Source organism: Lepidochelys kempii, chromosome 11, assembly GCF_965140285.1.
Source record: "Lepidochelys kempii isolate rLepKem1 chromosome 11, rLepKem1.hap1, whole genome shotgun sequence".
NCBI lineage: Eukaryota > Metazoa > Chordata > Testudines > Cheloniidae > Lepidochelys > Lepidochelys kempii.
In genome coordinates this window covers 10,362,378-10,376,577 of record NC_136390.1, presented here as the reverse complement: position 1 = coordinate 10,376,577, position 14,200 = coordinate 10,362,378, and the positions used below count along the sequence as shown (strand labels likewise).

The 14,200-nt window shown below is 40.1% G+C and overlaps 1 protein-coding gene across 2 annotated transcripts in view; it reads right to left on the bottom strand.

The window, feature by feature from the left end:
- SLC49A4 (solute carrier family 49 member 4) overlaps positions 1-14,200 on the bottom strand; it is a 188,019-nt gene that overhangs the window by 13,414 nt on the left and 160,405 nt on the right. The window contains exon 9 of one of the 2 annotated variants that reach the window (XM_073305106.2): positions 10,224-14,193. The exons of the other annotated variant lie outside the window; for it this stretch is intronic. Within the exon in view, the coding sequence (XP_073161207.1) occupies positions 14,078-14,193 (116 nt within the window). The 3' untranslated portion in view covers positions 10,224-14,077. Of the gene's footprint in view, positions 1-10,223; positions 14,194-14,200 lie in introns of those variants that run through there. 2 annotated transcript variants of the gene reach the window in all.

Sequence of the window (14,200 nt, the reverse complement as noted above, 5' to 3'; positions counted from 1 at the left end):
AAAAATCTATGCATAGCATAGTGTTTTTCTAGCTACTAATTTGAGTCATTAAAGTAACAGGCTCACTTTGTTCCACAGTGCAGGTTCTTCTCACTCACCTTCACTGCACTTCACAACTATATGCATTAGTTAAAAAAAAAAAATTAGTAAAAATACCTCATGCATAAATCTGAATATTGGCTTACAAACACAGGCAAGCTAAGTGAGTCTGAGCTGGCACAGAGCTGTGAGGGCTTGAGCCTGCAATATGCTGAGTGTTCTGGCCCTATTCCAGCAAAGCACTTAAACACATGCTTAACTTTAAGCACCTTGAGTAGGCCAGCTTTGATTAAGTCCTTTGCTGGAGCAGGGCCAAAGTGCTCAGCCCCTTGCAGAATTGAGGACCTACTGTCTGGGACATTACTAGCCTAACTGGAGATGGTTGAGGGGGCAACATCAACAAATAGCTATTGGACCTGCACATCCATTAGCAATGACAAATCGCTTGTTGAACAAATACAGCAGCCAGTGGAATAGCGCTGGAGTGCAATGTTCTTTGTGTCCCCGTTAAAGGAATAGCCATAACTATCTAATCCACCCACTGTTTTTCTCCCATACCTAACAGCACAATATCTGAGTCCTGGTGCTTTATTTTCTCTTCTGGCCTGTCCATTCTTACATAGTAGGGTTATACTGAAAACAAAAATATGCTGATGCCTCACCTGTCCGACCAAGATACACTTTGGAGCAATTACAGGTCCTTTACACATTGCAGTTTGAGAATATTTTTGAACCAAGTTTACAGACACAGTGTATGATTGATATATTGACTGTTAGTCTCTTTCTGCTTTATACATACACACTTGCTGGGCACAAAGCTTTTGGTCTTTGGAAAATGATTTCAGTAGATGTTTCTGGCCTAGTGATCTGGATCCTGCTGGGATGAGCCCCTTTCTCACTGGAATAGCTTTTCAAGTACACCATTGACTTTCTCCTCCAACTATTCAGCTCTGAAAATGTAACCACCACTTATCCTGCTGTCACAAAGTGCCGCAAAACTGTTTTTAAACGTCACAACAGATTTCTACAGTTTGAAGGTGCTAATCAGATACCCGCCTCCATGTCCATTAGTAATCTCTGATTTGCAGGAGGCCAGTGTATTAGCTAGAATTAAGCATTTTGGGAGGGGACTGGACCCATTTTAGGGGTAAGTCTGTCCTTGGTGCAGCTGGGCTGCTGCTTCACTCACAGTTATGACAAAAGGAATGCAATACAAAATAGAGCCCTCAGGCTGACTTTCTGCACCCTCCACAGCTCTGAGTTTATTGGAATAGCTCTTCCAGCTGAAGGAACTATGCAGATACAGCAGGAAGATGATACAGCTCAGGCCCATCCATTCCAGCAAGGGGCTCCAGAGCAGCAATAGTTCCTGGAGTAGTATGGCTGCCACCAACATGTACCATCAAGGTAAGCGACAAATTCCCACCAAAGCAGTGTGACAGCTGCTGCGTAGTTTCAGGCTTTAGCATGATTTTCATAGACAAAGTGTGGAACATTTAATTTGGTTCCTTAAGGGTTAATACACACTGTTGCACTTATAGTAGTTATTATCCAAGAATGACTTCATTCAATTATCCCTCTTTGGCAGTGGAGACCTTACTGTTCTTGGCAGCTTTCTGAAGAAATCATAACATAATGCATACTTTTGTGTTTCCCCTTTGGACATTCAGGGCCACGTTTTAGCAAAAGTTCATGGTTGCAATGTGTTCAGATATGTTTTGCTATGGATTTGGGAGCAGATCATCATCTAAAAGAGAGAAGTCTGCTGATGTCACGGGGAAGCCTGAGCCTTTGAAGGTATTGAAAATAGCACAGAGCAACCCTCTTAAGGAGGCAGGAAGTTCGGAACAAAATCCAGCATGGAAGAGAGACCTGCATTGCCTACAGCAACATCCAGTCTAGCAGCATGAACCAAAGCACAATGGCTGAGAAAAGTATGCACTGAAGTCCATGTCGCAGCTGTGCAGATCTCAGCAACTGAAATGTCTTTGAATATGGCTACAGCTGTAGACCATAATATAGAATGGGCAGTCGTTTATAGGGGAGGTTGAGCATCTGCCAAATCATAACAAGTAACACATCCAGAGGTCCATTTAGAGCAGGGGTGGGCAAACTACGGCCAGAGGGCCACTTCCAGCTCTCTAGACGTTTTAATCTGGCCCTCGAGCTCCTGCCAAGGGGCAGGGTCTAGGGCTTGCCCCACTCATGCAGCTCCTGGAAGCAGCGGCATGTCCTCCCTCTGGCTCCTATGTGTAGGGGCAGCCAGGGGCTCTGAATGCTGCCCCTGCCCCAAGGACCACCCCCACAGCTCTCATTGGCTGGGAATAGCAACCAATGGGAGCTGCAGGGGTGGTGCCTGCAGATGAGGCAGCGTGCAGAACTGCCAGGCGGTGCCTCCACGTAGGAGCCAGAAGAGGGACATGCCGCTGCTTCTGGGAGCTGCCTGAGGTAAGCGCCGCCTGGAGCCTGCACCATGCCCCAGCCCTGACCCCCTCTCACCCTCCAAACCCCTCAGTCCCAACCTGGAGCACCTTCCTGCATCCCCAGCCCCACCCCAGAGCCTGCACCCCAACCCCCAATTTGGTGAGCATTCATGGCCCGCCATGCAATTTCCATACCTAGATATGGCCCTCAGGCCAAAATGTTTGCCCACTCCTGATTTAAAGAGTCTCTGTGTGGAAATAGAGGATTCCCCTAGACCTATCTGCAATAGAAACAACAGATGTAAGGGATTTCTTGAATGGTCTGAGTCAGTGTTAAGAGGACGTTGGCCTTTTACTTGGACTTAGTATATGGAAGACAGTAGCTTCCTGTGTAGACTGATGCAGCTTAAGGAAAGAAAACTGGAGGGTGAAAAGTCTGGTAAATATGAAATTCAGAAGAAATTTCAGGTAAAAAATTTGGTTGGGGTCATACCTTCTCCTTGGAGAACACATTAAATTGAGGACCTGCTATTCGAGCCCCTCAGAACCCTCTGAGCAGAAGTGATGGCCACCAAAAACGCCATCCTCATGTTTTCAATTCCAACAGATTGCTGATTGTGAAAAAGATGACTGTACAGGTGAAAGATGATGGTGGTTACACCAAAGATATCTTCTCCGCTTCTGGAGATAAGCAAATATTGTAGATTCCTTCCTGCTATTTAACATCACATGTTGTTGTCCCAATGAACAAGATGCCTCTAGTCCAGACAACCACTGAAGAGCAATTCTTGGAGTTATAGAATGTTCAGATTGGGGTGAAGTGTTCAACACGCATTCTGAGGCAACAGTTGAGAACGGATTGGGAGCCGCCACAGAGGATCAGAGGTGAATCTGATGAGGTAAAGGAAACCAAACTTTTCTTGGCCAAGTTGGTACAATCAAAATGACCCTGACTTGGTCCTGCTTGATCTTGTTGAGAACCTTTATAAGCAAGGGAGTTGATGGATACACTTAAAAAGATCCTTTGTCCATGTAATGAGAAAGGTGTCTACTAGGGATTGGGGATCGAGTCCTTCTTTGGAACAGAATTTTCTGCACCTTATGTTGGCTGCAGTGGCAAAAAGGGCAACCTTTGGAAACCCGTAGGCTATGAACATTTTGTTGAGGACGTGCGAGGTCAGTTCCCATTTGTGATTTAGGGAGAAATGTCTGCTGAGATAGTCTGTCATGGTGTTTTGTATACTTGGGAGGTAAGAAACCAAAATGACTATCTGCTTGGCTATCCACCCATTCCAGAGCTTTACCACTTTGGTGTAGAGTGAGAAGGAACATGGTCCTCCTGGATGATTGATATAATCCATGCAAGCTATGTTGTCTGTCATGATCTTGATTAATTGGGGAAGAAAGTGGAAGCAAGCATTTCTGACTGTCCTTAGCTCCTGCAGATTGATGGGCAAGTGGCTTGTGTTGTGGCCATTTGCCTTGGGCTGTGTGAGGAAAAATGTGTTCCCCGTCCCAAGAGGGAAGCATCCAGTGTTATGTCTGTAAGGAGATTCTGGGTCCTATGCATACACATAATAAGAAACAGCCTTTGCCCACTCCCAAAAACATACAACCTAAACAGACAAAACAAAGGGTGGGAGAAAGGAGGTGTCATCATCCCTATTTTATAGCTGGGGAGCTGAGATTAAATGACCCCTCCAAGTCACACAGGGAGTCCATGGCAGAACCAGGAACTGAACTCATACCTCCTGAGTCCTAAGCCAATGTCTCAGCCACAAGACCAGTCTTCCTCTCAGGTATTGCTACTGAGATTTTTTGGGTGAGCAAAACTGTATTAAGTAAAAAAACAATTCTATTGACACATGACCTTATACTGAAAAAAAAAATCAACACAATACTAACTGATGAGCAGCTCTATCAATGTGTAATTCCATGGTTTTATTAACCAAGAGGCCTATACTGTTATCAAGCATCCACAAGGAAATGGATTGCCTATAACCCAATGTCTACAACACTCTCACTGTCATCTGCCAAACACACACACACTTATCTTCTTCAAATTCGTCTTTCTTTTTTCTCCTCATCAATAATTCTCACCAATCTCCCTCCTCTTCTGAACTAAAACAGCATCTTTGTTTTAGGTTATACAGTCTTCCAAAAAGAAAAGGAGTACTTGTGGCACCTTAGAGACTAATTAATTTATTTGAGCATGAGCTTTCGTGAGCTACAGCTCACTTCATCGGATGCATACTGTGGAAAGTGTAGAAGATCTTTTTATATATGTATATCTTTTTGTATATAAAAAGATCTTCTACATTTTCCACGGAACGCATCCGATGAAGTGAGCTGTAGCTCACGAAAGCTCATGCTCAAATAAATTGGTTAGTCTCTAAGGTGCCACAAGTACTCCTTTTCTTTTTGCGAATACAGACTAACACGGCTGTTACTCTGAAAACAGTCTTCCAAGCAATGAACAGGATTTATCTAGGTCCACAGAGCACTATCTCAACAGTGCCTATCACCATAGGGCCTTGGTTCTTAGTGGGGCCTGTGGATATTACTGTAATACAATACCAATATAATATAATACACTACTTCAAGTATAGTGTTTGCTATCCACGTAGTGCTTGATCCAAAGCCCACTGAAGTTAACAGACGTCTTTCTATTGCTTTGAGATCAGTCCCTGTGATGGAGCATACTCCCCACACTAGCCCTGAGGGGACTGAATTAGGCCAAGTAGGATCAATCCAGCCAGTTAGGTTGCAAATGGGGGAAACAAACTGGAGGAAGCTAATTAGAAGAAGGCTCAACTGTAGAAGCAGAGGATGCTGCAGGGAGGTAGTCGGCAGTCCTTCCCTGGGGGAAGGGAGTTGAGAGGCTGGCAAACCCAGAGGAGTGGGAAGAGCCAGATGGTGAGGGAAAGGCTCAGGGAAAAGCAGCACCTGGGTCAGTGAATGGAGAACTGCCTGAGAATGCTGGTAAGCAGGGACTTTGATACACATCTTCCCCCAAGAAGGAGAAACCACACGGTGACCTGGCCAGAGGGCTGAGTTATGAAGAAGATGCTCCGGATCCTGGAGTTAGACTGGGGCTGCAGGCGGAGGGAGGGAGAGAGACACAGTGCAGAGCATTGGCTGTGCCGGGGGTGCCCCCTGCGGTGAGTACAGCACCCATCAGAGTCCCACATAAGGTCTTAGTTTAATCAAACTAAAATTGTTTTCAAAGCAATGTCTTTGAGAATGTTTCAATGTTGATATGACGCCTGAAATTAATATTTATTTACATTTTCCAAGTTACTGAAAAATACTGGCAACAAACATGAGTAACCATTTTAATGTCAAACAAGCCGTACGGCAAATAACACACCTCCACAGTAAGATTCCGGTTTTAAAAGAAATTAAGTGGCAGCTATGTTATGTTTACAAGTGTACAGTGGTTTAAAAACTATTTAAAAAAAATAAAAATACATCACATTAGAATATTGCATAAAAAAGTAGAGTTTGCCCTAAAATAAAAAACAATTTTAAAATTTGCAAAAGTAAAATGCATACAAACTCCAGTAAAACTGAACAGTCTTACAATCAGGATAGTTTACAAATCCATACCCATACACACAAAAATACCCTCTTATGTTTCTATATGTTCACACGTCAAAAGAAAACCAGCGGTTACACATTATTAAAAGCCATTATTTCCATCACATATACTTGTTTTTAAAATATACAGTTGAAGACTAACATTGTAAGGCAAGCAGAATTTTAAACCAGTGAAAATCCTGCTCAGAGACAAGGGGCCAAATTCAGAGGGGATGCTTTACATTTGGCTAAGCAATATACAGAAAAGTACAGTTAGTTAAAGAGCTTGGGATAATCAGAGAGCTGTTAGTGAAATTTTGCTGGGTTTCCATTTAATGATATGAACATAAAGCCCCACGAGGCAAATTCCTGCAACGTGAGAGAGCTTGCTATGCTTCTTGCCAAGGGCACAGTAAGCATCTGCAACATGACTCATCAATTTTCAAGAAGCTTCTCTAATTCTTAAAATGTCTTTGGCTCTTTCCTGACCCATCCATTTGACATAAATTTAAACCCAAGATAGTTGTATTAAGTTCATAGGCAATTAGAACAAATGAGGACAATATCAAAGGGCAATCAGAATTTCAAAACCAATTCAAAGGACAGTTAAATAACCAATGGGTATGACAAGCAGCTCTTAAAAGGTGACTTTGCAGTAGAAGAGCCTATGAAATATAGGTGCACTGCTAAAACCAGATGACCCACTCACCCTCTGACACCCACCCACCCATCATCCTCTAAGATCATCGATTCATGGTACACCATCTTTTCTGATCACTTTGCTTTTGCTGAGGTTACCCATCCTGTCAGAGGCAGTTCTAAATGTATGGAAATATATACTTATATGCCATATATGGGAATAATGCTGTGTGCTCTCAATGCCTGATGACTTCCAAGAGAGTTCAGTAACTCCACAGTATCGGGCTCTATGTTCTCAATAAAGAGTCACTTTAATAAAAACCTGAAGAACGTATAGGAACACCTGATATAAACAATATTTTGCAGTTCTAGAGCTAGTATGTTCCATCAGAGGATCTCAAAACTCCTTACAAACAGCAAGTTCAGCATCACAACATCTTAATGGGGTAGGGAGGTATTATATCCATTTTACAGCTGAGAAAACTGAGGCACAAAGAGGTTAAGTGATTTCCCCAAGAACTTATAGTTTGTCAGAGCAAGTCCTGACTCCCAGTCCTGTGCTTTAACAACAAAACTACCCATCACCTCTACATATGAACCATCTACAAAGGAAAACCATTTCTTCTGACTTTTATGTACGGTGGAACTAAGGTTAGAGGGAATGCCACAATCTAGGGGAAAAGCTCTGAATAAGAACAGGTGAAAGTCATCCATGAAATTCCAATACTCATTATGGAACAGTGAAAAAAATGAACATATCAAATAGATGTAGAGAAGTCACTCAGAGCGAACAATGGCTAAACACTGTAAAAACAAGAGAGTCTACTGAAAAGAGTAAGCCACACACTCTGACTCCTACACTTTGAAAAAAACAGCATCACGCAAGTAAAAGCTGACTACTGTGTTTGTCACACCGGTATAGTATCATTCCAGCACAAAGAATGTTACTGCATCCTGGAGAAAGTTTGCATGTACAGGGCATATCAAGAAGGATTTTATGGTACTTATGCTAGCAAACACACTTTCAACTCATCTGTTAACCTACTGTGACAATCCATTGAAGCAATATAAAGAAAGTATGTGAAAGTAGGCAAGTGAGGAACACAGGGAAGACAAAACAAATTTATGTTTACTCTCCTGTATGCAAGGTCAATTACTGTCTTCTAAACAAACATCTCAAGGATGACTGCCGAATGGAAGCTTTAACAATTAACCCAGCAATCATATTTCCTGAAGTGTTATGAACATACAACACCTGTGCAGGGAGTGAGGAAGAAATACTGATGGAATAAATTATGTGTTTATAAATTATTTCCAGATCCAAAATGAAAAAAAAAATCAGTCAAGCTCTTCAGAAGTGATTTGGTTTTGGGAGCTTTGATTTGTAGGTGCCCATCTTGAGACACCTTAATGACTTCCAGGAAAGAGTGCCAAGTGCTTTCTGAAAATCAGGCTCTTTAAGAGGTTTCAAGGTGGGTTACCAAAAATGGAGACACCCCATATCACCAGTCACTTATGGAAACTTTGGCCATCGCATCCATTCACCATCTCTTCTGGACCAATATCTGCCACAGTCTTGCTACAGATATTTTCTGCAATGCTGCTTTCTTTTAATGTAGTGTTCACTTTGCTTAGAACCTGTATGCAAATCTAGTTTAAAAAAAAGGGTGCATTGATGTGGGATCATGGAATTCAGAAAAAATTTATGTCAGAATGTACTGTCACAAACATAGCAGTGATCCAAGATAAAAACAGGAATCAAAACATCTACACAAATATTTACTTTTGCTTGTTAAAACTTCAAATAAAGACGAATTTTCCCCTTCATTTATTATTGTTTCATCTGCCTTAAAATGCAAAGTGTAAATGCTGTAAGCAGACTGACAGGTTTTCTGATTTCACTGTGGCCTCTGTATCCTCCACTGATGTTACCTAACAGCAATACTCCTTCACGAATCAAAACAGATACTCCTACGCCTCCTAAAATAGCAAACTTAAGTGAGGCTTTTTCATGTTTTACGGATGCTGGGAGACCACCATTGCCCAAAATGTGAACCAGCATCTCATCAATAATAGCATCAACTTGCTAAAGACAAACAAATAAGATTGATCAGAGTGGTGTGGGTACTGTTATAATTTCAGAGTTTTTCTCTTTATGATAGCAAGGGTCCTTGACTCTGGTCCCCATCATTGGAGGTTTCTGAGAACAAGTTCGACAAACACCTGTCAGGGATGGTCTAGGTTTACTTGGTCCTGCCCCAGCGCAGGGAGTTGGACTGGAACATTTCTATGATTCTGCTATATCCTGGACCCATTGAAGATAATGGCAAAATTCCCATTCATTTTAATGGGGTGAGCTCTTAGCCCTATGTGATTATGCGTAACTGCCATTTGCGAGAGAGAAAGAGAGAGATTACACTGGTACTTTAAAAAACTTAACACAATGATATTCAACACAAAATTCTAACCACACCAGCTATACATCCATCAGTGGTGTTGTGAATTTCTGGCATTTTCACACCAACGTACTAGTTAACCTGCCAAACAATTACAGTGAATTATATTTAGATTCTAACCAATCTAATAAACTAAACAAAAACAGCATCTAAAACCAATTGTCTGACACAAACTAGTCAACATTTGTTTTTCTCTTAAGTTTAAAAAAATGACTCAATGAGAAATAGCAGATTTATTAATAAATTGCTGCTCTCACAGCTTTATAGGATGTCAAAAGCCATAGGATAAAACATCTAATTCCTATTCACATATCACAAATCTTGTATCTTTCCACCCTTTTCGGTAACAGCCAATATACACACACAGACCAACTTTTTTATTCTTTTTACAATGTAAGAATATGTATTCACTTTTTGCTTAGTCCAAATGTTCTCCATAAACACACACTCCAGGTAGTACAGCTCCTTCAAGATACCCCAGAGAGACAATACAATACAGTCTCTTTCTTACGTGCAACAGTGGCATGTGGTAAATTCCCAAGTTTCCAGGATAGAAACATGGTAATGCTCATACAAGTTTCCATGTAGTGACTACTGTTTTCCCAATAGAGTTACCATAAAATAATGCCCATTATTTGAAAGTTGCTTGGCAATTCACATGTTGCTATTGTATAGAAGACTGCACAAGGGACAGTGTGTCTGACAAATCTATAGGAGTCTGATCAGAGGTGCTGAACATCAGCAGGTCACACACTGAATGCATTCCTCACTGGATTTGATGAGAGCTGCTGGTGGTCACCACTTCTTGGAATCTAGTCACAAGCAAAATCATGGTTATTAACATGGTTCTACACTCAAGTACCTCTCTGAGCATCAAGAAACAAACTTTTAATTAAAAAAAGAAAAGGAGTACTTGTGGCACCTTACAGACTAACCAATTTATTTGAACATAAGCTTTCGTGAGCTACAGCTCACTTCATTGGATGCATCCAATGAAGTGAGCTGTAGCTCACGAAAGCTTATGCTCAAATAAATTGGTTAGTCTCTAAGGTGCCACAAGTACTCCTTTTCTTTTTGCGAATACAGACTAACACGGCTGCTACTCTGAAACCAACTTTTAATTGTATTTGACAAATGTGACCTGGTATTTCAATTTTAAAATGTCCTACAGAGAGACAGGACATCTCCAGCCCATTTCCAAACAACTGAATCTGTACAAAACAGTCTCTCCAAAGCACTGTGGATACAAACCATATATATAGGCTGAAATTTTCCCAGATACTTAGGGATTTAGGACATCCAATATCCATAATTTCCTCCTTCATATTCTATGGATACAGGAACTACATATATAGTTTGTATCTGTATATGCTCTATATCCAGTACAGTATATTACAGTACCTAAAATCCTTGGATACTGCACTTTATTTGGATACTGCACTTTATTTGGATACTGCACTTTATTCAGTTGATACTTTATTCAGTTGATTTTCTACCACAGAAAATAATTTTCTTTGAATATCACATAGATGCCTGGCCAACCCTTCTCTCTAGAACTGAACTGGAAATTCAGAAAGCTCTGCTTCTGTGGTACTTGTATGGACATACATTTAAGAGAGAAAAGGCCATAAAGGAAGGAAAAAGGAAGGAGAAAGGAAACAAGAGGGAAGAAGTGGTGGGGGATGGGGTGGAGAGGGAACTGAAGAGAGACAGAAAATAGAGATGGAAGTGAAGCCCAATCCTTCTAATTCTTACCTACCTCATTAGCAGCAAGAGAAATAGTACAGCTCATGAGCCGGTCAAAGGAAAAAAGCAGCATAGCTGGAAGTTGAATTTACAGTTATTATGGAGCCAGAGAAAACTGAGGAGCAGCCTAGAATGTAACTAGCTATTTAAAACAAAGATCTATTACAAGAGAGAAATGGGAACTGCACAGCCTCATTGCTCACATTTTCAACACAAAATACAGCATAATTGTCCATATTCTAGTAGCTTTCCACATATCAGGGCTAGGAAAAATTGCTCTTCTGGATTTCTACAGGAAATAACTCACAGCCAAGAGGAGAAAGGGAATATTGTCTTTTCTGAGAGTATTTTCCTGTTAAAATCAATTACAGTTATGGTCAGATGTGTTTGATTTCAATCAATGTCAGTACTCACTGAAAATTAGAGGGACAATTAAAACTAAGTTGCACTTCCAAAAATTGATGTGCTTTTTTACTGCTGAATAATAAATATGAAATATTTTATATTTAATTTCTGAATCTTTTCTGGGACTACTCAATATTAATATATAAGCAATATTTAAAACCCTCCCATTGTCTCTTTCAGTAAGACCTGATTAACCAAGATAACTTTTACCCTCACAAAGTCAAATACACTAACAGCTAGCCTGCTCTGGTAATTGTTAGTCAGGCAAACTCTCATTGGCTTCAGCTGGATTTCTACCTGAGTAAGGGCTGCTGGCTTGGATTCAGTGGGGGAGAATGCTTTTTGTGCAGTCAAATGAAGATCTGAGCTATTTTAAAGATCATGTCAAAGTGCACTCTAACTCTAACAAAGCCACAGTATTTTATATTTCCCCCATCCTCTGTCCTCCAACACATTCTCCCCCACCTGCCACCCAAAGATATGTTGATCTGATGAAGTCCTCAAGTCTGAAAATTAATTTCTATTTATCATAGCAGCAGACTCTTACCTATGGGAGAACTTCTTTATATAATTGGGATCTGCTCCTGTAGTTCTTTCTCAGGCAAAAGCTCCATCAGGCTCAAATGGAAATGCTGGTTGAGTAAGGACTGTAAAGTGGTGGCTTTAGCTAAATATAGTAGAACATAGCCAAGAAAGCTGGATGGTTAACACCTTTGTACCAATCAACTGGTGAAGACGGTAAAAGGATATGTCCAACTGTACTTTGCCAGTTTTCTTCAGCCGCTTGAACACGCTGATTAAATTTATTTAGGATATCTCAATACAGGTAGCTCCATTATCTGACTAGTGCCTTTCAAGGAATAACTCTGATCTTGTAATAGCTGATGTAGCCAATAAACAAGGTCACAACATCCCATTACCTGCTATGGTAAATGTGCCCATTTCATTGAAAACAATAAAAGCAGATGATCTGAAATAACTTATTTCATTTTACTGCATGAATACAATTTTGAATTTAAAATGTCAATGAAATATTCACTCTCTAATGAGGGCAGACAGAACAAATGGATACATAGCTGAAGGGTAATGCACAGTTCAGCTTTTATTTTTTTGAGTTACAGTGGCTGTATTACTCACAAGTGGCAGAGCAGAGCCCCTCACAGGAGTGGAGTGCGTTTGATTCAGATTTCTCACTGAAGCAGAACATTACATGCCAATGCTCTCAAACATGTACATATCCCTCTATATCAAATGGTTACATTAAGAAAAGACATTCATCCAGTGAAATAAAACTCATGTCACAGTTGGTATATGGGTGCAACTTCATTCACTGAAATAATAGCTTTAGTTACAAACAGTGGCATATCCCCATCCAAAGACATGATTTTTAAATAAACCTATAAACACACTCTACATACAATATTTATATATTATATAATTATATACAACATATAAATATTATACACACACATCTGTTCAAATATACATGTGCACACACACATTACACAGAGTACAGGAACATACTCAGAATGGAAATGCCGTAAATATTTTTGAACTGAATTATAAGAATTCAGAAATTACCAATCAGTTTAAAATTGAGTTAAAAAACTACTCAAAGTGTCTTAAATAGCTCTGTTCAAGTAAGGGCCAGACTGACCACAATTTTCTGCTTGGCACTGTACTTCCCAGATTATGCCAGAATTCATGAAACAAAATATTCCACATGATTTGTCATTTCGCTGCTAACAAGAGCACCTCACAAAGTCCAAAGACATTTCAGAAAAATGCCACTTTTAAAGAACTGGATATTTAAAAAACATAACTTAGGTACCCATAATTGTAAACTAATCTTAAAAATACACATGCACTATAGCCCAAACCCTAAAACCTTTACTAAACCTAAACTTAACGGGATTTGGCTCTACACACCTACATTATTTAGTGGCATGAAATTGGGGTTCACAGTATTAATTGGAGATGAAAGAGAAGTATAGTGGTATCCATTACATCATCAACCTTTATCAACAGAGACATCTGAGATACCATAGTTCTTTCCTATTCTAAGCATATGGAAAAATTGCAGAATTTCAGATGCTACTGTCAGCTATGGTGACTTTTAGTCGCAACTACTGTATAACTAAAACTGCACTTACCATTCAGTACACACTTGTTCTGGAGTGAAACTTGAAGCATTTCTAACAACAGTGCAAGGACTGCTAAGATTAGTCAATATGATTGAAAACCCAGGTACCAAAGTCTCACCAGAAATGGCTTTGTTAGAACATAGTGTAGTGCAGCAAAACCACATTATTTTAGCTTCTATGTTTGCTGGCCTTTTAATATTTAAATGTGTTACCTATTTGAGTTATAGATGTTTTTTAAAAGGTTATTCATTATTCGTATTCTGATAGAAGATGGAAAGGTTACTGGTACCTTGGCATCTCTTTAAGTGGTTTGAGTTGGCACAGAAAATCTGTACACTTAATAGCTGCAAGTATTGTTTTTTAAATAAGATATCACAGTTCTGACTAGAATATACACATCAGATATAGTCCACTTGTGTATTTTAGGATACTCTTATTCCCAACTGTACCACACTGTTTATCAAGTCTGTAATAAAGATCAAGTCAACAGATGTTTTAAAAAAATAGCTTCATAGTCTGGTAAAACCACATTTAAAATTTTGTAGTTTCTTTGCTTTTTCCGCCATACAACTGTGCAATTCCAAGCAATGTGCAGAATGCAGCATCGATTTCCAGTCTCTCTCAAAACTCTGTCACTTCTGTGCTATTAAACTGAGACAACGACATCAAGATAAAGTCTATCATAGGATTCCCTGAAACACAGAATGAGGAGTAGGCTGAGCAAACATGATCCTGGTAGGCACCAGTTGAACCAGGACAACTCTGTAAA